Source organism: Jatropha curcas, chromosome 9 (assembly GCF_041381405.1).
Source record: "Jatropha curcas cultivar XTBG-Jc1 chromosome 9, XTBG_Jcur_1.0, whole genome shotgun sequence".
Lineage (NCBI taxonomy): Eukaryota > Viridiplantae > Streptophyta > Magnoliopsida > Malpighiales > Euphorbiaceae > Jatropha > Jatropha curcas.
Window position 1 is genome coordinate 6,045,886 of NC_143159.1, and position 24,725 is coordinate 6,070,610.

Consider the following 24,725-nt stretch of genomic DNA (forward strand, 5'->3'; position numbering starts at 1 on the left):
ATGAATTGAAAAAGGGAAATATTCTATAATGTAACAACTTAATAACAATACTAGAAATTAAATTTCTAATTTAACCTTCTAATAGTAAAAGAATCAATAAAAATACAATCGTATCCTTAACAAGAGGTCTCGAATTCAAGCTTTAGATATAAAGTTTTTAGAACTTAGTAGGGAGCGCTTTACCCCATTTGTGAGTCTGCTCGGCATTAATCGAGATTAATTAGACCAATGAACTTCAGATGCTGGATGGTTTCTACGAAGAAAAAAAAAAAAAAACAATCATATCCTCAAAATTACATTTCATATAACTGTTTTTTCTACTTGCTTTTTTTTTTTTTTTTTCTGGCAATTTGAGCTTCCTCCTCCAGAAAACAATAGATAAGCATATTTGGTTACGATTAAATTACTGAACACCAAATTACAATTTTTAAAACAGACTAGCCAATCTAATCTCTCCTTCTGTGAGTTTGACATGGTAGAATTTAATATCTCTAAAGAATAAGAATAATCTACTTTCTCTTTTTGTACAGATTGTTATTCCAACAAAAAAAAAGGCAAAGCAAAGTAGATTATAATGCAAAAGAATCAATATCTTATCTTGGATTCTTCGCTCTTCTATTTATACTTCCATGGCATGCGTTTCCATATCTTGCTCTAAAACAAGCATTGGATCTTCATGGCTCAATCCGAATCACTCTCAGCAGAAACTGAGACACTGAGCCAAGTCATGAGTCTGGTGGAGGCGTTTAGAGCCTTCGATTCGGACAGTGATGGCAATATCACAGCAGCTGAGATTGGTGGCATATTATCATCGCTAGGTTACAACGCTAGCGAACAAGATGTAAGGACGATGATGCAACAAGGAGACACGAACAGAGATGGGTTGCTAAGCATACAAGAATTCTTGGAGATGAACACTAAGAACATGGAAGTTGGGGGGCTTGCAAACTGTCTCAAAGCTGCCTTCGAAGCTCTTAGCAGTGGAGGTGATGGGGCTGTCACTGCAGAGGAGTTATATGAAGTTATTGGAAACAAGGAATTGCAATTGTCTTTGGAGGATTGTCAAGAAATTGTTGATTCCATGGATGGAGATGGGAATGGTATTGTTGACCTTGAAGACTTCAAGCTAATAGTTAGTTCTCTTCTCTAGTTTTCAGAGTGATTATATATGTATATCTAGACTGTAACGGGTGCTTCTATGAGCAAGAAGCATGTAATAATCAAATAAGTCTTTTCTGGCTTGTGCAGTATCTGCTACAGGCCCATAACTGAGTTCATTTTATCAAAACAAACTACGCTGAACCTCTGCAATTTTTTTTTTTCAAAATAACAAAATGGAATTTTATTTTATCATCATAAAAAACGAGAGATAATTATCAGTCACGTTTTCCACTTGAGATGCACAAACGATTGCAGTATTCCGTTTTCTTTTGGAGGAAATATTTCCTTAACCATATATAAAATTAATTAAAAATAATTTATTAATTCGAAAAAGAGAAAACAATAACAAGTTCTAAAAAAACCATTTATTGATTGGTTTGGTGTGTATGAATGGGTCGAGGTGTAAGTTTTATGAGGAGCGGAGTAATTTTGATAAGTAATTTTATAAAAATTTAAATTGATTGATAAGTAATTTTACATTTGCTTGTCAAATTATAAAAACATTTTATTATTATAAATATATTATTTTCTTAACAAATTATTTAATTGTCGAATTTTTTATTTTATTATTTCATAAAATATATATTTTTCTATTTTCTAAAATGTAAACTATTCATAGTAACATTATTTATAATAAATAATTATAAATATAAATTAAATAATTTTACTTGCAATATCTAAAATTCAACGAATACAAATAACATGCAACAGGGCAGTATCCGTAAATTTTAAGCTAGTAGTTTCTGTATCCATTAGAAGTTTATTACTCATACTAGTCCTCAAAAACCATTGACTTTAGTATCATCTTAAACTCATTTAGAATTTTACTATTTATACTCATCTTAAGCTCATTTAAACTATTTTTTAATCAGGTAGAGTATTTATAAATTTTAAACTATCCAAATTTAAATTTATTTGAAATACATTTTTTATTAACAATGGGTAAAATATCCTAGGTATCTGTGACCAAACTCATTTAATATAGCAAATAACGAGTACTAGGTACCGAGAAACTTATACTCGTAACCTACCTATATATGTTAAAGGTAGTAATATTACTATATGCATCAGTTTCACAATATATTTATGATCTCGTACTCTTGTTAAACGGATCGGAGCACGAGGGGAGGGGGAGACGTGGACGACTACCCTAAAATACTCGGTTTTGCTTCCATCCCCATGCCCAACAGCTACATCCTAGTTATAAACAACCCCCACATTTTCTCTACAAGGACACTAGACATATTTTGAAAATACTATCTTTCATATATTACTCTTTATCTAATTTGTGTAACTATTAATTAATAAATAATTAATTATATATACTTTCTCTAGTGGAAAAATCATCACAGAGTTTATTTGTTTCATCAAATAAATTTTATTTTCTTGGATATCAAGAATTTATTTAATTTTTCCTATAAAAAAATTTTTAGATTCTCTGTAAACAATATTTTGAAGACTTTACTTTAGCATTAGTAATCAATTATTTATTTTACGATTCAAATGATAAATTTTTATATTTTTAAACTAAGTTTCAATATTTTAATAAACAAATAGAAATAAATTGAGGAAACAAATGGAGCTTTAGATTCAATATCACTTCATACCTTGTGAAAAGAAGACTATTACTATTTAATGGATCGCTTGCTACATAGAGAGATAACAGTATTACTTATAATAAATCTATGGATAATTAATTGATATATATCTAACTCTTTAATTCATAGTTGTTACGTACATATTGATTTTTCTATATTTGATTGTAATATTTATCTATCATTTTTGTAATAAATTTAATACTCTTCAATCAATAAATTGATTTTTCTACAATTGATTCTTTCGGTCATAGTTATCAAGTACATGTTGATTCTTCCATATTTAATGTAATGTTTACCTATTATTTTTATAATAGTAGGTTGATTTAATATTTTTTAATCAGCAGGTTGATTTTTTATATTGGATTGCAACAATCCTTTATTACTTATGTAAGAAATTTGGTATACTTCAGTTGCAGACATAGTTTGGACTCTTATATTTTGTAGCACTGCCCCGCTCGAGGAGCTAGCAGTATTACTTGGTTCCATGCTCGTTAAATATGAAGAATGAAATTTTAATTACACACACACTAATTTGTAAATCCTTGTTAAAAAAACATTAATGGTGATTACATTATCTCATAAATTGTGATATCGTGCAGTGAATCTGAATGATTAAATATTTTTTATGAAAAATAAATAAAAAGATTAGTTTTTCTAGAAAGAACAATTTTATTTATTTATGGTTTTGAATGGACTATTATTGGAAGTAATACATTAGTATTAGTAAAATAAAAAATTAGACTTTAAAAAAACATCTTTGCTTGAAATTGATTATTCTCTTTCTATATTCATAATTAATATAAGAATCATAACAATTAATAAATTCACTTTAAAAATAAGAAGCTCTACAAAATCGTCAAAGATCCTAAAAATTAAAAACTCATGCAGTGCATTTAAAAAAGAAATTGAAAACAATAAATAAATAAATCAATGCCAAGTAATTAAAAGTTTTTTTTTATGAGAATAGGACTAAATTACACTTACTCATATTTTTAATCAACCAATAAAATACCAGTAAAATTAAAAATTTTCTAATTAGAATAGGACTAAATTATCCTTAATAATATTTTTAATATAATTGTAATCAACTAATAAGATTAAAAAGTTTCATAATTCAATATTCCTCCATTCTCTTATATATAAACATAAACAGTTAATAACATTATAATTTATATATAAAAAAATTAATAGAAAATTATATATACAAATTAAATTACATTTACTTGCAACGAGTACAAAAAAAGCATGACCGTTTGCTCATTGATTCCTATATATATACGTGCGTGCGAAAATGTTTGGATTGAGAGTAAACTAATAATAAAGACATAAATGGCAAAGAAAAACGTCCCAGATATCAGGTTGTTTGATAGCAGTGAAGAATTATCTTCAGGACTAGCTGATTATATCAATGAAATTTCAGAGTCTTGTATAAACGAGAAAGGCTCTTTTTCCCTTGTTCTTTCTGGAGGCGATTTACCAAAACGCTTGGAGTATGTATATCTCTATTTCAATAGCACTTTAATTATATTTTTCTGGTGTATCTGTTAGTGGTCTTTTATTTTCTTTTTCTAGAAATCAATTAATTAATATGTTCATAATGTGCATGCAATGCAGGAAGCTAACAAATTCACCGTACTTGAAAACGGTGGAGTGGAGGAAATGGTATGTATTTTGGGCTGAAGAGAATGTGGTTCCCAAAAGACACCCAGACAGCATCTATTGGCAAACTAAAGAATATTTCCTCTCTAAGGTTCTTTCTCCTTCGCAAATTAATGTTTATTGCGTAGAGAGATTGGTGTTCTCTTGTTTTGTTTTTGTTCTTCCTGAGTTGAATGAATAGGGCAGCCATAATAACGCACATGACATTGATATCTAGCAACCACAAGCTTGAAAATCTAATTGGTGGGTAAGGATAGGACCAAAATATAGGAGGACAAATAGAAAAATCCAAAACTTTCCTTTATACCAAGCTAATTTATCTTAATCCTTGTTCCGAAATAACGTTTAACGTATAGCATGGCGTATGTATTACCATTTAGACTTTTAGAAAATAGATTATAAAATGTTCTTTTCTTTAATATTTGATGATTTTAGCATGTGTGGAGACATGGCACACTTGTGAGGGCCACTCTAGCATAATCCGGGTCTTATTAGAGGAGTCTAGATCAATTTATCAAAATCTAACATTCTCTGTGTGCTAAAATATAAGTCGTTTTGAGTGTTTTAAGAGGTAAAAAATGATATTTTTTCAATGTTACCCTTATTTATATTAGATACAATAAATAACTTTACAACTAACTATTGATTTTGAGATAAAGAATAATTTGGTCAAATTAACCATGATTTTATTATAATTTTGGAGAATTAATAGCTTTCTTAATAATTGTGCCAAAATTTTAAAAAATGACTTATATTTTGGTACAAAAGGAATATATAGTTAACGATTTACGGAGAAATCCACAATATTAATAAACCAATTGATAGTTAATAACTACTAAAATGGTTAATTTTACCAAATAGAGCTATAATATTTATATTTAGTCCAACTTTTTTTTTTTAAATGATGTTTAGTCCAACTTTACTTTTATGGTAATAGTTTGAAATTTCAAAATACGTGTGTAAACAAGTGGAAAACTATATTTTATGAAACTTTGTCTCAAAAGTTAGGAGAAGCAATTACCAAACTTGAAATTTTTTTTCTAAGCAACTATCAATATATTTGTAAAATGAACTCCTCATATTGTTATATTTAAATTTATGAATCTTCTTAATTTAGTTTGAATGTCTTTTTAAATATATAAAAATTTGAGTTGATGTTTCCAAGAGAGAATAGTTAGTTGAAACCGAAAGATAAATTGTTGATCCATTCATATACTCACTTATTAAATTAGCATTTGTTTTACTTTATTGCCACATTGTAGAGAGAGCATTTTCATCAATGAAGATTGTAAAGAATTGATTGTATAATAGAACATAAGATATTTTGATGAATGATTATTTAATCATTTATATGGAAAGAGATGTATTTTATAACATTGACAATGAGCTAATTATTCAGCGGTTTCAAAACATGAAATTGCAAAGGAGGAATGTGGTTTTTGTTAAAAAAATTCATATAATAGTTTTTTTTATTATTATTATGAATGGAAGTGGTAGATTTTTATTACATAATTCAATTTATTTTTAAATTCATTATACTAAAAAAATATATATTATACATTTTCCCTGACTCTAGAGTCATAGCTTCGTTACTGTAAATATCTAATGCACAAGTTTATCCATACATCAAATCAATATAATAAAACAATTTGAAATAATTAAAATATGTGGAAAAGAATACAAAATAGTAATAAATTGTTACTAAATTATGATAATTGTTCACAAATGAAATTTAATTATTAATTTGATAATAATAATAGTAACCACGTTTATCAAATTTTTTAATTATTATCGTACGATGAAGGTTCCTATATTGCCGGATCACATTCTTCCAGTGAGCCACGGCGTACCGGGAGAATCGGCAGCCAATTGCTACGAGTCCTCCATCAGGCAACTTGTTAAAAACCGGACGGTCCCGGCTCTTCCATTAAGTGACTGTCCTAGATTTGACCTCATCCTCTTGAATCTCGGGGTCAATGGCTACGTGGCTTCATACGTTGTGCCTGAAGACGAAGAGGAGTCCAAGTGGGTTTCATGCGTCTCCATTGACGGCTATAAAGAAAGAGTAACAACGACGCTTCCCGTTATTAATGCTGCGGCCCATGTGGCTATAGTGGCCTCTGGGAATGAAGTGGCACCTTCCTTTTTGGATGCCATGATGGGCCAAAAGCCCAAAGGGAATAATCCAGTCCAGATGGTTTGGCCCAAAGATGGAAAACTGGTTTGGTTGGTTGATAAAATTGCTGCTTCCTTGTTTTTGAAGGGTACAGGATGTGCTTCCACATCATCAGATTATTAAACTAATTGGGTTGTAATAGCAATTTAATTAGCCAAATTATAAATTATTCTGTAATAGCATTTAATTAGCAGCACCTTCACTTTCAACCTTAATTGTATTTTTTATGGTGCAAACCCTAGTTAAAATTTTATAATTTAATAAAAAATTATCCTTAATTTATATTATAATTGCACACTTAGTATTAATCTTTGGCATTATCTCTTGTTTGGCTAAGCATATATTTTCATGAACATGCAATGTGTGTGTGAGCAAATGCAACTCACGAATTGTATGAGCTTCTTTTGCAGAGAGAGACACGTTAGTAAGGCACGCAAAAGACAGATTACCGTTATATCTAATTATCAATACATGCAAATTATTGCAAAATATTTAAATAAATTAGGTTATTGTCATATTGCCTCTCTCGCGTGCTAAAAAGTAAAATGGCGGTCAAACTTGAGAAATGTTTTAAAGCTACATTTCTTCTAGTAATTGCTCTTGTTATAGGTCATATCTCTGCTACTGCTGCTGTTTCATCCTCTACAAAGGGTAAGTTCAGGAATAACCTTGGTGATCAAGTCCGTTCGACCCAAGATGGAGGGTGGGAATACCATTTTGGGAGCGGCTCAGCCCCAGAAGGAAGTTGGACTTATGATTGGGGCACGGGTTCGGGGCCTGATGGAAGCAATTTTGGATATGGGTCGGGTTATGGAGGAACCCTTGGTGGTTGTGGTTGTTTTGGGTTTGGTTATGGTGGTAGAGGCCCCGGGTCTTATGGTTTCGGTTATGCATTTGGTGAAGGTGATGATGGTGTTTGATGCACTCAGGCCTTTCCCAAGGTTCTTGGACACCAAGAATGATACGGACACCATCAACAACCTTATAATTATACATTCACATGAAGCAGTTAATTATATTTTTATACATCTGATTTTCATTACGACTGTCTTCATACTTGTTTGATGTGTGTTCTTATGAAATTGGAGTATAAAATATTTAAAATTTTATAAAATGTTTGTAATTGGTAAAATCTTCCGTAGTCAGTAGGTTATGAAATATCTTGTATATATATTTTAGAAGTATTCCTCCACTCTAAAAAATTTCAATTACTTGAATTTACTTTAATAAACCATTCAAAGATTCACCACAATTGCATGTCAATAATTTTTGGAGAGGTTTGCCAAATTAATGGAGTATTAATATTATCACAATCATACCCAATCCATGATTTAATATTTTATTAAAAAATAGGTCTAATGAATTTTGACATGTAAAATATTTTTTTTTTATAAGCTTAACACATAAATTTAACATTGAATTTCTTGTGACTTCTTGAATTTTGTAAGTGTTCAATTATAACCTTACACTTTTATATTTTAGTAATGCTATACCCCTCAATCAAAATGAAATAATTTTGTAAGGGTATAACTATGACTTTGCACTTTCACATTTCGTTTTTAGGAGAAATATAGTTATTATTGAAATGTGTCGTGATAGATCTTTCGCAAATTTAAAGAAATTAGAAAGATAATTAATAAAATTATAAAATCAAATTTATGCATTCGGACATTTTTTATATGAAGAATATTATTACAACTTTTTAGTACCTTCAAATTAAACTATATAATAATCTGATTTATCTTACATTCCTCCCAAATATAAACAATATCATTAAATTCCACCTTAATAAACCTTCTCTCTTCCCATCCAAACAAAGGCTTATATTTTATTGGTTTAGTTCAACTCTCCAAACTCCTTGGATTACTTAAATTAACAAGGTGTTAGTTGAGGTGGTCAACGATCTCAATTTTTAGAAGAGTAAGAATACAAGTTCGATCACCAACAAATACTGAAAGGGTAAAAAACTTTTATGTTTTATGGTCCAGAGGGATTACATATCCGGTTATGAAAAAATAAAAAGTCCTTAAATTACATGGGTTTGAGAATGGGCTTAGTGCAAAAATTAAAATACCTGACCAAAACCAATTGCAAAACTTGAATGGGCCTGTGTACAATAAATTGCTGTCGTGTGATCATTTGATTCCCGGAAGAAAGAAAGCATAAGCAGTAACCAAAAACCAAAAAGTCAAGGAGATGGCAGATCAAGGTAGCAGTAGAGGCAGAGGCGGCAACAGCCAGAACCCGAGATGGGACTTCCGTTCCGAGTTTGGGTCATCGCGTGATGGGACTTGGAATTATCTTTGGGCTACAGGTTCAGGTCCTGATGGCACCTCTTTTACCTTTGGGTCAGGCGCAGGCAGGAGTGGAAATAGTGGAGGGTTCGGTTTCGGATGGGGCGGGTCCACCTCGTTTGGCAGCGGGGATTTTAGATTTTATGGAGGCGCTGGCGGCAGCGGATTTGAATTTGGCGGCGGTGGTGGCAGCAGCAATTTTAATTTCTATGGCAATTTCGGTGGCGATGGCGGCCAAGGCCGAGGATCAACTGGCCAACCTCGGAGGATTAACTAGATTGGTTGGGAACAAGAACAATTGATTAAGTATTATAAAATTGTAGATTAACAAGTAATATATATATATATATAGCTATGAATATTAGTTATGCAAAACGTCATTTGATTTGGATTAAGATAATATTTAATAAATAAAACTGTAAATTAAAGGTATTATCTCTACTCTTAATACAATTACTTACGAAGTGCTTGTGGTTTCCATCCTCTTTATTTTGAATAGGCAACTAATAGTTAAAAAATTCAGACAGATTTTTTTTTTTATTCAAGAAATTTTTTAATTTGAGTAAATAAATTATCTTAGTTTTAGTTTGCAAAAATAAAAAACAAAAAAGCATTTATGTATGTCATTTTTTTCTTTTGCAAAGAATTTATGTATGTCATTTTAGTTTAACTCTTTGGTAGAAAAAAAAAAAAAAAAGAATGTAATAAATAGAGTTATGGGCTCTAAGCTATATTTAATAGAGATATGGGCTCTGGATTGGGCCCGGGGGGCAACCAGCCATTATTGTTCTCACCGCTTCTGTAATTACTAATAGAATTGGATTAAAACATTCTCGTTTATCAACTCCTCTGCGCATCTCTCTTCTCGCTGCTATTAAGATTAAGATGGCATTGCGAAGGTTGGGTTCGCGTGGATCGGTCGGAATACTTTCTAATATCGGTCAATCTCTTCTACAGAATTTATCGGTGAGTTTCACTGTACCAAATACTCCGTCTTTCTTAATTTTGCGTTTTAGGGTTTTCAGGATTTGAATGTAGGGTTTTATCAATTGATGCTTAGAAATTTTAGAGCTGAATACTTCTTATTTCCTTGATTTCTTGTTTTGTTACCCAAAAAACAAAATGGATAAGCAATCAAGTTAAGGTCTTGCACTGCTACTTTTGGCAATCTGTGATACAGTGGTGTTAGTCTGATATTATCTTTTCTATGGTTATGATATTCCCTCTGCTCGGTTCTGTAGTTCTGTTTTATTTCTTTTCTCATTTCTCTTTATTTGTTTGCTTGCTTATGGACTCTGGTATTATCTTAAGGTCAACTGTGCAAGTTTCAACCTCATTTATTAACTGGGCTAGTTTATTATATTCTGCATATGCCATTTATTTTATTATGCCTTATCAGTTAAAAAAACACAATTACAGTAGATTTTGGAAACGCTTAACAGCAATTCTCGTGATTGCAATTTTAATATGAAATGTTAGAACTTATGAAATACGTGAATCGTGATTGATTTTATCAAGCAAAAGGTTCTTACTTGGTAATTAGATTCCAGAAAATGAAGTACAGAATAGTGTATTTGCGAACTTTTTTGGTCATCAATGATAACGTTGATGTATTCTCATTTGGGATGGAGGTTCTAGTTTTTTGGTGTCCCAAACAATTTATAAATCACAAACTGCAACTTCCTACTCATATGTTTTTCTTAATCTGACTGGAGTTCTTCTCTTTTTAGATTAATCCTTAACTCACTTTTTTGCAGTTCCGTTGCCAAAGGGTGCAATGCCTTCGAATTGGTAATGCTGAAATCCCAAATGAAAAACGGTTGAGGTATGCCCTTCAGCATATTCAGGGAATTGGCCGCCAAAGAGCTCACAAAATCCTTGTCGACCTAAGCCTAGAGAACAAGCCTGCCAAGGACTTAACTGGATTTGAACTTCACTCTCTTAGAGAGGAAGTCTCCAAGTACTTGATCGGAGATGATTTAGTAAGCTCTCTCTTTCTCTCTTTACTCCATTTTACCTTCTTTTCCAGTGAGTTACTCGTTCTAATTGATTCATTCTTGGTGGTTTAGAGGCGACATGTTAAAGCTGATATAGAGAGATTGGTAGGTATTCAGTGCCACAGAGGATTTAATCATGTTTGCATGATGCCATGCAGAGGACAGCGCACTAAAACCAATGCCCGGACTAGGAAGGGTAAGGATGTTAATAACATTGATTGCCTTGAACACTGTCGAGCCAGATTGTTCTATTATTGAAGTGCATTATCAGTTTTTTAACTGAATCAAACTGAAAGCCAAGTGCTGTATTTTAAATCAATAAAATTCAGTTATTATTATCTTAGGATGTGTACTTGTTATTATTTGTTAGCTATTCTTATTTAGATTTGCTTTCATATTATCTCTCAGGACAAAGAAGAGGCAATCTGGATGGACGTCTATCTCTAGCTGAATCGATACAAAGACGTCAAGAAAGAGGAGGTTAATCGAAGCGACCAAAAGGATAGAGTAACTACCAGCGTTGGCAGTGACTAAACTATATTTAGTCTTCTAATTTTGGCTTTTTGATGGTGTCTTTGGTTTTGAATAGTAATGTGTGAATTGTGAATGTTTAATTTTGCAATTCTGTGCTTAGCGTGAATGTTAGGATACTTGCAATGTATGAAGCAGGATTTACAGAAATAAGTGGTTACCGAATCTGGGGACTACTTGGTTGTTTATGAGTTAAATTATCGAAGGATGTTGTTCTTTAGAGGTGAAGTTATTTGCGTTCAAGTTATTATTTCAAGTTGGTCTCAAAGGCAGTTAAAATAAAAAAAAAAAACAGAGTATTAGTACTGAATTAGACAATATATGATAACTTGCAAGTCTTAGAATTATTCAGTGAATAAATGGTAATTTATTATTCTTTCTTGTTGGTGGGCGGTAAATTAACTTTTTCCTCCGTCCTGAAGTAATGGGTAGTAATGCTAAATACATGGACAGTATGTGATTAATACTTAATTTATCAAAATATGACCAAAAAAAAAAAAGAAAAACACTAATTTATAAAAAATTCCCTCGACTTCACTGTGGGCTTAAGCCAGAAAGCCCAAAAAACATCGGACTTCGGCCCTAAAACGCAGCGTTTCGTATTGTAGAGAGTTGAGTATGCTACTAATCTTTCTGTCTGAGCGAGTACCCCTAAGTTTCGCCGTTAATAGGATAACTGGATAAGCGACTGGTAGCCTGTGGAGCTCTTTACCGTCTGTTTGGCTTCCGAGAAACTTTAGCAAATAGAAAAAATGGCACAAGCACTGGCAATGCCCGTGGCACCCTCACTTTCAGTTATATGCAACAACCGGCGAAGTAATTCTCTCTTTGCCTTCGTCTCTCTCCCGATCGCAAGCCCTCCTAAGGCAAGCCCAATTTCATTAAATATTTTAAGCTTATTTTTTATTTTGTTTTGTATTTCTCTTTCTTCTTGTTTTTTATTTGACTTCTATTACATTACCTGTTTCTACAAGCTCTGTGATTTCTCAAAATCTGAACTCGAGTTAGCTTAGAATTGTAATTAGGCTTATCAATTAGAGGTATTCACGTATGTATAGAAAAAAAATTATTGGCAATCCAAATGCTTTAATTACTGCTATATCCTGCATTTACTTGGCAATCTGATGAAAGCTTTGCGTGTTTAGCAGTTGATTTTAGACATAATTTGGTGTGTTATCAGCAATTACTTGGTTCAAGCAAGTTCAATCGAGTTAAAAAGGGTTTTTTCTTTTGAAGGTCCTGAGCGTTGAGAATTCTAGGATTCAAACAATGTAATTGAGTTTTGCCCTTTTGTTTTTATTGGAAGTAGCTGGATGCTAATGCATAGCAATGGTTTATTTCTCTTATGTTGTATTTAGGTCCATGGTTTAAGCATCCAATGTGCTCGTGTAGGAGGTGTGGAGATTCCTAATAACAAGAGAGTTGAATACTCCCTTCAGTATATCCATGGCATTGGCCGGTCTAGGGCTCGCCAAATCCTTGCTGATCTCAGTTTTGAGAACAAAATCACTAAGGACTTATCCGAGGAGGAGCTTATTACTCTTCGTGATGAGGTCTCCAAATACATGATTGAAGGCGATTTAGTAAATCCCTTTTAACTTTCTCTATTTTCTTTCTTTCTTAAAATAAAAATTGGCAATCTTTATCTCTGAATATTTTGAATCTTGAATATTTCAGAGACGGTTTAATGCTCTCAACATAAGGAGGTTGAAGGAGATTCAGTGCTATAGAGGAATAAGACATATTCAAGGTTTACCATGTAGAGGACAGCGCACTAAGAACAATTGCAGAACCTTGAAGGGTAAGAGAGTCACTGTTGCAGGGAAGAAAAAAGCTCCCCGATAATTCAAATTTTGGTTGCAATGCAATCACTCTGTAGTCCTGGTACAACGACTTAATGCAATCGAGTTTCTACTTTAGGCAAGTGCTTGTGGTTTCCATCCTCTTTATTTCTCAGTTTTTAATACTCTAAGTAGCCTGCTGCATGCACTTTGTTGATGTTCATTAATCAATATTGGGTGTTTTCGGCATAGGTATTTTGATTCCTTAATGATGTTATGAACACAACTGTAAACTAGCTAAACTTTCAAAACTGTAATGTTTGTTGTTGAGTTGCTTGTACGTTTGCAGATAAAATTGAAATTTGTTTGTGGAAGATAGCATGAGAAATTTTAAAGAGAGCACATGTTGGTGATTTATGAGGTCCTGTTTTGCTGCCCATTAACATATGTTACCATATGTTATCAATTTGAGCTAATTTGTGATTGGTTTGGCTCATTCTCACCATAGTCCTGAATTAATGTACAATCTATGTAATTGAAAGATTACTTTGACTTCTCCCCGTCTTTTGAGTAGTGTTTGTTGTATTCTTGGGATATAATCCAAAAGGAACTCAGAATTTTTTTTTGGTGCAATTGCCCTGGATTGAGACAGTTAAATTTTACTATTAGCACCCTATGTCTGGATAGAAAGATGAGTTTCTCTAGCTCTCATGGTCATTATATTTTAGGTTATATGAGTTGAGTCATTCCACATGCCAGTTTATATGCGTCATTGAATGCTTTTGCTACAAATACACACGCCATAGATCTTACTCTTTGTCGTTCTCTCGATTTTCATTCCTCTCTTCCTTCACCCACTTCTCTCATATTCGTTCTTCATAAAACCTCAACGCAGGTAGTCTATAACTTTAATCTTGGCCATACTAGTCAACTATCGGATCAACGTGTTCACATTTAAATCCATTTATGATGGGCTGGATATATGTTAGTAACATATGTATGGACTGGATAGAAAGTTCCCATTAAGTTTATGAACTATCCCATTTATCTTGGATTTGAAATTTAAATTTGAATCTCTCTTTTCGTCAATTTTTATTTATTACTTAATGATTAATATAATGAAATGTTTTGGAAATAACATGCTACTCCCTCCTATTTTCGTCTGTTTCAAAATACAGTCCTATTTTTTCTCTTAAAACATCATTTATTATCTAATTTCTTAACATATCGCTATTTAATGTACATTCATATTCTCAATTAATGTCCATCATTTAATATTACAAAGGGATATTTTTGAAAAAAAAAAACAGAAGATATAATTTAATTATATTAATTAATTTTTCTTAATTAATACGAAAGTCAAATTAGGTCTATATATATATATACACACACGGGATAAGGGTGTAATTTTTATTCTTTTTTTGAATTCATTTTCTTGAGCAAATATAATTAGAGTCAACCATGATTTTGTTTTTCAAATCTTATTATCCTTTAACTCTTATCGAATGGACATTCTTCTAATTTACAAAAGTTGTACCGTCAACCCTAATTGCCTTGAAAACCATAACCATTATTAATTTCTCCAACCATAACCATCATTAATTTCTCCATTTGTGAACGTATAATTAATTTGACTTGAAACACAAATAATTGCTTAGATTCAACCTTTTGCAGTAAAATTTTTGACGATAGAGTAGTCTTTGCACAATGCATTTAATGCAAAAAAAAAAAAAAAAAAATGACATACTCCTTTTTTATTTCTCTATTTAAATAGAGAAAACTGAATTTTCATGCTGATTAACGAGATAGTTTAAAAGCATTTTTCTCCTTATTTTTTTCTTATTTGCCCTAAAATACCATTAAATTTTGTTTAAATTTCTATGCAAGTCCACTCATGCTTAAGGGAGGAGAAGGATACATTGAATTTTCAATTTAAAGGCTTAATGGGGAGAATTAGGTGTTAATTAGGAAAGAAATAATTGAAATAAAAAATTTGAAATAAATTGAAAAATGAAATTAGCGTAAAAATTTGAATTTTCAGAAAAACTCATATTCCCTTTATTCTATTTAGATAAATTTTCACAAGAATCAAGGAAATAGTTTAGCTATAATTTTTTCATTTTTTTTTTTTTTTTTTCTAGTTTGCTCCTATAACACCATTAACTCCTATTCAAGTTTCTACGCAAACTCACTCATGCATGAGAGAGAAGAGGCATGCATTGAATTTTCAGTTTAGAGGCTTAAAGGAGGGAATTAGGTGTTCATTAGGAAAGGAATAATTGAAATACAAAGTTTGAAATTAGCGTAAAAATTTGAATATTTACAAGGAGTCTTCTTATGCCCTACTAAAGGAATTAGGGTGCTATTTTAATGATTTTACTCCAAAATTTTTGAAAGAATAAAGGGTCCCTCAACTTCCACAAAAGAGCCTTTTATAAATTAAAGAAGAGCTCACAACTCCAATCCAATTATCAAAAAATTAAGATAAATCCACCAATTCACTTTGATCTCAACACTGCATCTGCAACTTCGCTTGCAATTGAAGATGTGTCCATATACACATTATGTCCTAATATCTGAACTCTTTGTCTAGTGAGAAATATTTGACTTTTATAGACAATCCAATCATACAACCCTCCAATAATGTTCTAAAAACAATAATAAAAGTAAACAAAAGAAAAAACGTTACTTAAGATGTTGAAAATTGTGTTCCTAAAATATTATATGCTGATATTGAAAAGACTATGCCAAATGCTGCGGTATTTAACAATGTTAAGCACTATTATTTGGAAGGAAATATGTCTTTGACTTGTATTTTAATTAGTCATGTGCATGTATGAGTATATTGTGCTCATTTGACTTTGAAAATTACAAACAAATGTTTTTCCCACATTGAATGACTATTTAATTTTTTGTCTGTCATCATTACTTTGCGATTCTCTCCTACTTCAAACTTTGCTTAAAAACCTAACGAGGGCAATATGAACTATGACGTGACGTCCTTTCCAAAGTTATCAAATTTAAGATGATTCCCAAATTTTTGTTAAATATAGCCCATATTGTATGTGATAAAAGACTTGACTTCAAATTCAAATAATCCTTAATTTGGATGACAAAAGTGAAGCGCTCATAAAAAAAGAAGTCAAGGATTCATATCCCTTCTCCCTCTAATGGATTTAACATTCCACATAGTATTTCTTGTTTTTAAAAAATAACATTATAATTTATTATCAAGGCAAACCCATAAAATTACTCTCCTCTTTATTTATTTATTTTTTTCATTACGAACACTTTTTTTATATAAAACTGATTTCTCATAAGGTTGCTTAAACTCAAGACTCGAGCCATCTTTTTATGTGGGAAATACTCTTATTAATGGAAAAATAGACATCATATAGCTCCCTCAGACTTATAAAAAAAAAAAAAAAAGGGAAAAGCTATATCACGAACCTTCATTTAAATAAATAATCTCAACGAAAAATATTACCATTCTTTTTAATCATTTTAAATTATGTCAGAAATAGATCAGTTGCTCCTTTATTTTACACATTCAATAATGATAATACACATACTCTATAAATTAGTCAGCAATACATAAAAATCATAAGAGTAGAAACCACTAAAGCTATCATCATATATATTAAATTACAACACATGTATTAGGGTGTAGTGCTCTTTTACAAAATCCTTAGCTAAACCAAACCTAAACCAATGTTTCCAATTCACCCCAGACTTTGCACTAATCCCAACTTACTGGGGAGATAATGAAAACACAGGACCAACTTTTAATTTCCAGTAAGAAAACCTACAGACTCAGAGAGAGGACTACAATCACCCACACACGATCACTAATCCCTAACCCATCTATTAGTACCAATTGACAGTCACTACCCCGTGTTCCCATTTCACCGCAGAATCTGCCACGTAGCACCTCCATTCCAGCACCATCTGAGAAGATAATGCAAACACAGGCTACGACAGACACTCTTTACAACATTATTTCAATCATTAACCCTAAAAAGTTACTATTAGTCTCCGCACCAAATCCAAGAATCCAAAAGCTACCACCTTCTTTAATCTTTCAGATGGAAAAATTTCTTGTTTCAAGCTTTCTAATTCGCTGGGCCTCTTGGTGGTGGCGGTGGTGATGCGGCTGCAGCACGTCTACCAACTAAGATGATCTTGGAGCGGACATGGCCATCCCTTGGTGGCCAAAAAACTACAGGTAAATATCCATTGGTGTGACAAGAAAAAACCGAGTTCCTGAAGTGGTTCTTCAACGCATCTTTTCCCTATGTACAAGAACAAACCAAGATTTAATAAATGAAAAAACCATTCACCAAAATAGAAAATCTTTGGTCAAAGAACCAAAAGAAAGATAGGGTTTGAACATATATAACCTGAATAACAGCACAAGAAATCTCACAAATTTTCTTATTAACATAAACAGGCCATTCATATTTATGGAAGCTCTTCCAAAACCTTGAAGCAGCAACTGGATTCGTGAAGTTAACGAAGGCATAACCATAATTTGCCCGGTTCCTAATTTTCACCATCAAAATTCCAATCAAAAAATATTCTGGATCTATAAAGAATAAATAAAAACAAGAATGGACGAAAAATAATTACCTAAAATCCATTGGCAAATAAAGAAAATCGTACTCAGACCTAACGGGATCAGACTGTAACCTGGCCTTTCTGTTCTCCTCAAGGCAATGTTTGTCCAGAATACGCAGCAGATCGTGCCTTCTATTCCATTTCCATAAAGAAACAAAACAAAACAAATCCCTTTAACGAATAAAAGAATGGCATTTATGGAAAATTAACATTAGAAAAGGAAAAAAGCATTTGGGCCTTTATTATTCACATGGAGCATGAAGCATTAATAACTTGTTAATTTTGGACTTGTGTAGTGTACAACAGTACAAAAAAGACAACCAAAAAGAAAAGGAAGACAAAACGATCAGCCATTAATTCCTTTCCACTTTTACCAGCTTTTATTGATAATGTTTTGGAGGCCAAAGGTCACAAAGCGAAAACAAACAGACGGACGCTGGAGCAAGAATAACAAATATAATAAGATTAAGAACTAGGTTTTTTAAGCAAGTGATTAATGGAGGCAAAGACAATAATTGTCTACGAAAACACCAAAATCAACCATGTATAGAGAAATCAAACGGAATCATCAAACATAAACTTATTAAAGAGAGAGAGAAACATACTCGAACTGGTTCGGAATATTTCTTATCATGAGACTAGTTTTTCCTTCATGGTTTACTTCATCTCTGTCAGCAACAGAAGCAACTAGAGCACCATCAGAGTCTCCTTTCTTCTTCATTACAGTAGTAGAAGTCTGGGAACCAACATGTTCAAACTCCTTATCCGACTTCTGTTTTTTGGGTACCCAAAATCCCTCTGCATAAGATTCCATTTTAGCACTTCTCTGTAGCCTTAATCTCGGTGGTGCGAGACGAAGCTTTTTGCCATTTCTATTGAACATCCTCTTCTCTTTACAACCCAATACCCCATATTTAGTAAAACCCGTAATCCTCGTTTGCACAGTCTGATCACCAGCACTAGAGTCCTTTTGTAAATCACAGTTAGGATCATAAAACCCAGAGTAGGTCCCTAAAGGTTGTGCAATAGCGTTATACAAGATCAGCTCCTTGCCCACAGCCCCAGTACAGAAAGGCGTCATATTAGCATGCGATGCCTGCTTTTGAGCATTATAGTACACTGTTGGTGCAGCTGGGTCTGTCCAAGCTGGAGCGGGTTGATGAAAGACAAAATCGGGATAGTAAAGGAAACCCTGAGCTGCTAACGGCACCGACATGACTGGTGGTTGTGGGAGCGGCTGCGATTGAAGAGTGGAAATTTTGTGAGGAAGAAAGGGTTCTAAAGGCAAAGCCAAATCTGTTTTCTTTGCTTCTGATTTCAGAAAAGGAGAAGCATGTGGGTTTAATGGTTTAGGGTTCAGTATTTTAGAGTTAGAGTTAGGGTTTGTCGGTTGAGAAGCCATTGAAGGAGAAAGAGGGGTTTTGCACATACTTCGAAAGAAACAGAAAGACCAAGAAGAAGAAGAAGAAGAAGAAGAAGAAGAAGAAGAGAAGAAGACAAAGGCAAAGAGAAAAGATAATCGGCTTATCAAGAAAATGGGTATGTCCAGGCAAAGAAGAAAAAGAGATGAAGGATCGAATTAAAAATGAAGGAGAATAACAAGGTCAAAGAAACCCAATAGGGGAAAGAGCAGAGAAAGGTAGAGATTCAACTGTTTGAGGAAGAATAGGGTAGGGCAAGCAAAAGGGTGAAGCTTTATTTCTCCTGCAAAGAGTCAGTTTCTTTCACTTTTTAGGGATATAAAAATTTGTGTAATGATGGAAATTGGAATTAGAGATTACCCATTATACCTCTTCGCCCCCATACATTACAAGACAAAAAACCAATGTTTATCAATGGCGGCGTGATATGAGAGACAGAGGCGCGGAACTCATACAGCGCACAGACACTGGGTACACCAATCTTGTCGTGCTCTCTGCTCCCTCCAATATATACTGAACATGACACTGCTTTTTTTTTTTATATATATCTTTAATAATAATACTCCCTTGAAATTTTCTTTTTTTGACGTTTAATTTGTATATATAGACAAACTTATCAATTTTTATTAGGAGATAAAAATGCCAAGTCTATATTGCCCTTCATTTACCTTTATCTATTACATGAATTGTGTAAAATAAAAAATTACAGACAAAATATTGACAATACATTTAATGTGCTTATATTTCCAAAGCACAACCGTTACCAATTTATCTCTTCGTTAATATTTAAACTGTGTAATATTTTTAATTTTCGCAAATATATCTTTCATATATGTACGAATTGAATTAATTTTTTTTTTTTTAAATGTATTGAATCAAATGATAATTGTGAGCTCTACGTTGGTATTCATTTTCCCTCCTAATTTTTCATCCTATATTTGATTTGAAAGTAAAATAAAAGAAAGAAGAAATTTTGATTCTATCTCCACCACTCTCTCTGCAGTTTGGAGGACACTGTATTTTTGTGGCCGGAGAGAATTTTAATGGTTATTTTGATTCAATCCATATTTTCTTTAAGGTATTCTCTACTTATTTTTTATCTCAATTTTCCTTCCTTCCTTCTTTTCAAATAAGCTGTTAATGTTATTCTTATACGTTAAAAATAAATACAAAAATTTTCTTACATCCAATTATTTTATTGAAAGACATTGTGTCAAACATATACGGTGATTTCATAATGTTTTTTTTTTTTTTTTCTTTCTCTTTAAACATGCATGCATAAGAAATTACATGTTCGACTGGCTAGTACTTGTAAGAGAATATTTTGAAGAAATTAAAGAGACAATTCAAAGTTTCAAAAAAAATCATTTTGCCCAGTATTTTTGGTACACAAAAGTGTTCGAGTTAAGGTGTTTTTACTAATAGAAAATAAAAAATTTGTTCACTTGATAAAAATAAAAAAAATTATATTTTAATTTAAAAACTTCATAAAATTATTCATGACTTTCATAATTAAAATAAAATATTATAAAAAAATATAGGAATTTCTTATTTAAAATTTTTTAAATTTTTATTCTTGATTATTTATAACAATAATATCAATTTTATCATTTTGTAAAATTTTTTAAAGAAAAATGATATAATATATTTGTAATAATAAAATTAATTATATATTAAAGTATAATACATTTTTTTATATTATTTAATTATTTATTCAATGAATATATTTTATAGAAAAATTATATATATATATATATTATAACTTTAATTATGAAAATGTTATTTTATAAAAATGGAAAACAATTGGAAAACATGTTTTTTATTATAAAGAAAAACTGTGGAAAAAGTTGTTTTTAAAACCTTAGTTAAATTTTAGAAAACTAAAAGCTGTTTTCTAATTTTCCAAATAAAAAACTGATTAATTTGAACATAAAACTCTAAACTACTTCAAATTTCTACAAGTGAACACACCGTAGATTAGTTTACTCCGTAAATTTTTAATCTGACATTGCTTTGTTAAATTTTTGATTTTTAATTTGATTGTTCCTTTTTTTTTTTTAAACAATTCCCTCCATTTTGATACGTCAACTTTAAATTAAATGCATTTGTTATTGTTTTAAAAGCTAGGTTGGCTAACATAAAAAAAAAAAAAAAAAAAAAAAAAAGCAGAGTTCAATTTTTGTAAAGACCATAACACAAGTTCAATATCCAAGAATCACACTTTATTTGGACGACTAAAAACGTTTACGTTCTATAATCCAAGGGAGATTACACCTCTTGATTTAAAAAAAAAAAAAAAAGAAAGAAGAAGAATAAGAAGAGCTAATGAGGTTTTAAGGCAAATTAGGAAAGAATAAGCAAAAAATTTCAATTAAATTAACTTCTTAATCCTTCTACAAATTCAGTTTTTGTAAATAAATTGAACAGAAAGAACAATAATTATTAAGATAGTAAGTCTTACACAATAGTGAATTGCTAAATCCTCATACTTCAAGTTAAAGTTTGAAATTAGCTCTTGCTAAGAGATTTGCATATTCTTCTTATTTTGGCAATATTTTTAGCGACTGTAAATCTATTTTGAAAGAACTGTCTTATTCATCTTATGCTTTTGCTAGAGAATCAGCGAACAGTGTTACACACTTGCTTGCAACTATGTCTAATATAAGGGAGTGGAGTTTTCTCCCTCCCATTTCATTTATAGTGCTGTAATCTATAATTGTAGTTAATTTAAGTTGGTCTTTCACCTTTCAAAAAATTTGAAGGTTGAATTTGTAATTATTGGAATCCAAACACATACATTCATTTCAAATTGTAGAAGAAACAGATCAAATCCAATTTCTCTCACCATGGCATAGGCACCAAACTATCGTTACCTCAATACACGTGTAAGGAAGAAAAATAAGGTTCATGCAACTCGTGTGCGACCTCCAGACATATGAGCATCTAAAAGAGAGAGAAATGAAAATGGTCATTCGAGCATTAAATGAAAGCGTGGATCGAGGTTGGTGTAGAATCCTTCAAACTGCAGAAACAAGGACAACAAGAATGTATTTTCTATTGAAATATTACCAATTTTACTTACTATCACTCTTCAATGGCAGTATAGTTTTAGCACTTGACATGTTTGAGTTGTTAAGGTTATATTTATATAATTTTCTGGTTTTCTTGAGCCATGCAAAACCCAGAAACCTGAAAAAAAGCTATAGCCTCAGATCTTTATATACATTAATATATTCTTTCCCTCCATCTGTCTTCATCCATACCATAGCTTTCATATTTTTGGATAAAATTACGCAAGAAAATGCTACAGATCGGGTTTTGAAGTTTTGAGATTAGGGTTTTGGTGTTCCAAACTGCAAAGACCCATTGCATAGTCATTTATTTCATTTTATGCCCAATCAAATACCTAAAACAACATAAACAAGCAAGAAATCCTTTTGTATATGGTGGGTTTGTAGGGTTATGATTGCTTTTTGTGGGAATACAAATCTTTGGGTTTATTTTAACAGTTAATTCAAAAATAAGTTCAAGAAATAGATAAGAGGAAACAGTAGGAGCAATGTAGAGAGCATGTGGGTGCATGCCCTGACAAAAAGATTGCACAAGCAAAATGGTGATAGTTGGTGAAGGAGGAGAGGCATATAGTCATAGAATAGAATAGGGTTTTTGATGGGTTTATTTGGAGTAACGTCAGATAAATAAAAAAGGCTGTCACTTCAACCTGTCATCTAGTAGATCAAAGAAAAGCTGAAAGAAGATGTTTGCCCCTTTTTTGCAAACTGTATTTTCAGTGCTTTTTCAAACATCACTTTGCTTGCCCATTTCAATGGAAGATCATGGGTTTTGGAATATCTGTTGGGATCGGATCGGTTACTTTTCTTACAATTTTAATTAATTAATTTACAGAAATGCTTTTGTTATCCTTTTGCAGTTTTGCTCACTGACTAAGCTAAACTAATACATATTTTAAATCCCACGTCCTGTCGTTCGAAGGCAGTCTGCAATACTTTCCTTTCTTTGACGACGTCGTACGGCACTAACTCATTAACGGGGCCTCATTACCCAACAATAACGAAAAGGCCACAAGAGCCCAATTTGGCTGATACTTACGAGATGAACTCCTATTTTAGCCCAACACAGATGGGCCAGTTTAGAACGTATGGTTATGGCAATAACATTGAAAAGAAATTAGATTGAAAATTTTATGCTATAGATAATTAACTCACTTGGAAATTATTTTAAATGAATTTTAAAGAATATTAACATAAACTAAATTTGCAATAACTAATATTTATGATATAGAATTTAATATTTATTGATAATATATTGATTAATATTCTTATATAGGTCTATTATCTGAATATTCTTATAAGCATATTTATTATCTGAATATTCTTATAAGCATATTGAATGTTATTCATTGAATTAAATTTTACAATTAAATTTTTTACTGATGAAATCTTTTAAAAAAATGAAATTCAAAGAAAATACAAGTAAACAAATCTAATACTATTATATTTACATTTACAATTAGATTAATCAATTTATTTTATTATTATTATTATTATTATTTTTTGCATGCGTGTGAAAATAGAAAGTTTATTCATTAAGCACATAAAGATCATCAAAACTATTTATTTCAAATATTTTAACAACCAAACTAAACCTGTTACTTCGGTAGTTTAGTGCTCAATTGCAATATAAGTTTGAGTTCAAAACAATGTTGCACATTTACTTGCAACACACGTCTGTTTTATGCCTGATCTTAGGGAGTGAGGTCCTGTCCTTGTCTCTTTTATTATTGATGCTTTGTATTTCGATTTAGCTTAATGAAGTGATTAACCTTTCAAAAAAAAAAAAGAAAATTTATTACTTCGGTTTAGTACATTTTAGTCTTCTGCGTAAAACAATTATTCAATTTAAAAAATTCACAAACCGTTATTTACAGTTCAGTTTTAAAAAATCATGTGTATGTCTAACAAGAAATGAAGCTGTAGCTTGTCATATTTCCCTATACATATAAAGGAAAAACAAAAACAATCAACTTATAACCTACTGACATTGCATGAAACATCTTTTGAACAAAACAAATTAATATAAATTGCAACATTTCAAAAATAGGCAACATGAAAACCTAGAAACCATATGGGTATGGCTATTCTTTATAGGACCTCTCATGGCATGCATAGAGAAAGACTAAACCAACTCACTTTTAAGACATATAATATAGTTTTGTTGCAACAAATTTTCAAGATATAGACAAGACCATCTTCGTCCCACGTGATTGGACATAGCTTCCTTGTCACACATTTGAGTTGTTAGATTTTCTGAAACCCCACAAAATTTGGAGCAACTACCCATTTCTTATAAGAAATTGATTTGTCAAATTTTATTGTCACAAAAAAAAAAAAAAAAAAAAAAAAAAAAAAAAAAAAACATAACCCATCAAATTGATTCAACTTGTAATAGAGATGTTGTCTCAAAATTGAT

The 24,725-nt window shown here is 31.5% G+C and overlaps 5 protein-coding genes across 5 annotated transcripts; 4 read left to right on the top strand and 1 right to left on the bottom strand.

The window, feature by feature from the left end:
* Nucleotides 1–635: 635 nt before the first annotated feature.
* Nucleotides 636–1,292, top strand: LOC105638880 (putative calcium-binding protein CML29). The gene has a single exon (XM_012222768.4). It carries the CDS (start codon nucleotides 677–679, stop codon nucleotides 1,148–1,150), a length of 474 nt encoding a protein of 157 aa, XP_012078158.1. The 5' UTR covers nucleotides 636–676; the 3' UTR covers nucleotides 1,151–1,292.
* A 2,796-nt stretch (nucleotides 1,293–4,088) lies between these two features.
* On the top strand, nucleotides 4,089–7,708 carry LOC105639027 (putative 6-phosphogluconolactonase 2). Its single transcript, XM_012222964.4, has 4 exons — nucleotides 4,089–4,249; nucleotides 4,374–4,509; nucleotides 6,223–6,701; nucleotides 7,175–7,708. Exons 1-4 carry the CDS (start codon nucleotides 4,089–4,091, stop codon nucleotides 7,512–7,514), a joined length of 1,116 nt encoding a protein of 371 aa, XP_012078354.2. The 3' UTR covers nucleotides 7,515–7,708.
* A 1,986-nt stretch (nucleotides 7,709–9,694) lies between these two features.
* LOC149493519 (small ribosomal subunit protein uS13m-like) lies at nucleotides 9,695–11,644 on the top strand. Its single transcript, XM_089726400.1, has 4 exons — nucleotides 9,695–9,854; nucleotides 10,646–10,870; nucleotides 10,958–11,081; nucleotides 11,294–11,644. The coding sequence occupies exons 1-4, from the start codon at nucleotides 9,774–9,776 to the stop codon at nucleotides 11,368–11,370; spliced, it is 507 nt and encodes a 168-aa protein (XP_089582526.1). The 5' UTR covers nucleotides 9,695–9,773; the 3' UTR covers nucleotides 11,371–11,644.
* A 414-nt stretch (nucleotides 11,645–12,058) lies between these two features.
* Nucleotides 12,059–13,571, top strand: LOC105638882 (small ribosomal subunit protein uS13c). The gene is made up of 3 exons (XM_037636632.2): nucleotides 12,059–12,282; nucleotides 12,775–12,999; nucleotides 13,094–13,571. The coding sequence occupies exons 1-3, from the start codon at nucleotides 12,169–12,171 to the stop codon at nucleotides 13,259–13,261; spliced, it is 507 nt and encodes a 168-aa protein (XP_037492560.2). The 5' UTR covers nucleotides 12,059–12,168; the 3' UTR covers nucleotides 13,262–13,571.
* A 3,200-nt stretch (nucleotides 13,572–16,771) lies between these two features.
* On the bottom strand, nucleotides 16,772–19,583 carry LOC105639030 (uncharacterized). Its single transcript, XM_012222967.4, has 4 exons — nucleotides 18,420–19,583; nucleotides 17,827–17,946; nucleotides 17,598–17,739; nucleotides 16,772–17,489 (listed from the first exon to the last, which is right to left on the bottom strand). Exons 1-4 carry the CDS (start codon nucleotides 19,241–19,243, stop codon nucleotides 17,310–17,312), a joined length of 1,266 nt encoding a protein of 421 aa, XP_012078357.1. The 5' UTR covers nucleotides 19,244–19,583; the 3' UTR covers nucleotides 16,772–17,309.
* Nucleotides 19,584–24,725: the final 5,142 nt, after the last annotated feature.

Excerpts from the sequence above, each read along its gene's own strand:
- LOC149493519 (XM_089726400.1), top strand. The coding sequence starts at position 9,774 with ATGGCATTGCGAAGGTTGGGTTCGCGTGGATCGGTCGGAATACTTTCT. Across the intron at positions 9,855-10,645 it reads CTCTTCTACAGAATTTATCG|TTCCGTTGCCAAAGGGTGCA; the intron begins GTGAGTTTCACT and ends ACTTTTTTGCAG. Across the intron at positions 11,082-11,293 it reads CAATGCCCGGACTAGGAAGG|GACAAAGAAGAGGCAATCTG; the intron begins GTAAGGATGTTA and ends ATTATCTCTCAG.
- LOC105639030 (XM_012222967.4), bottom strand. The coding sequence starts at position 19,243 with ATGTGCAAAACCCCTCTTTCTCCTTCAATGGCTTCTCAACCGACAAAC. Across the intron at positions 17,740-17,826 it reads TATTTGCCAATGGATTTTAG|GAACCGGGCAAATTATGGTT; the intron begins GTAATTATTTTT and ends GGTGAAAATTAG. Across the intron at positions 17,490-17,597 it reads TTTCTTGTGCTGTTATTCAG|GGAAAAGATGCGTTGAAGAA; the intron begins GTTATATATGTT and ends TCTTGTACATAG.
- LOC105638880 (XM_012222768.4), top strand. The coding sequence starts at position 677 with ATGGCTCAATCCGAATCACTCTCAGCAGAAACTGAGACACTGAGCCAA.
- LOC105639027 (XM_012222964.4), top strand. The coding sequence starts at position 4,089 with ATGGCAAAGAAAAACGTCCCAGATATCAGGTTGTTTGATAGCAGTGAA. Across the intron at positions 4,510-6,222 it reads AAGAATATTTCCTCTCTAAG|GTTCCTATATTGCCGGATCA; the intron begins GTTCTTTCTCCT and ends CGTACGATGAAG. Across the intron at positions 6,702-7,174 it reads GGTACAGGATGTGCTTCCAC|ATTTCTTCTAGTAATTGCTC; the intron begins ATCATCAGATTA and ends TTTTAAAGCTAC.
- LOC105638882 (XM_037636632.2), top strand. The coding sequence starts at position 12,169 with ATGGCACAAGCACTGGCAATGCCCGTGGCACCCTCACTTTCAGTTATA. Across the intron at positions 12,283-12,774 it reads CGATCGCAAGCCCTCCTAAG|GTCCATGGTTTAAGCATCCA; the intron begins GCAAGCCCAATT and ends TGTTGTATTTAG. Across the intron at positions 13,000-13,093 it reads ACATGATTGAAGGCGATTTA|AGACGGTTTAATGCTCTCAA; the intron begins GTAAATCCCTTT and ends TGAATATTTCAG.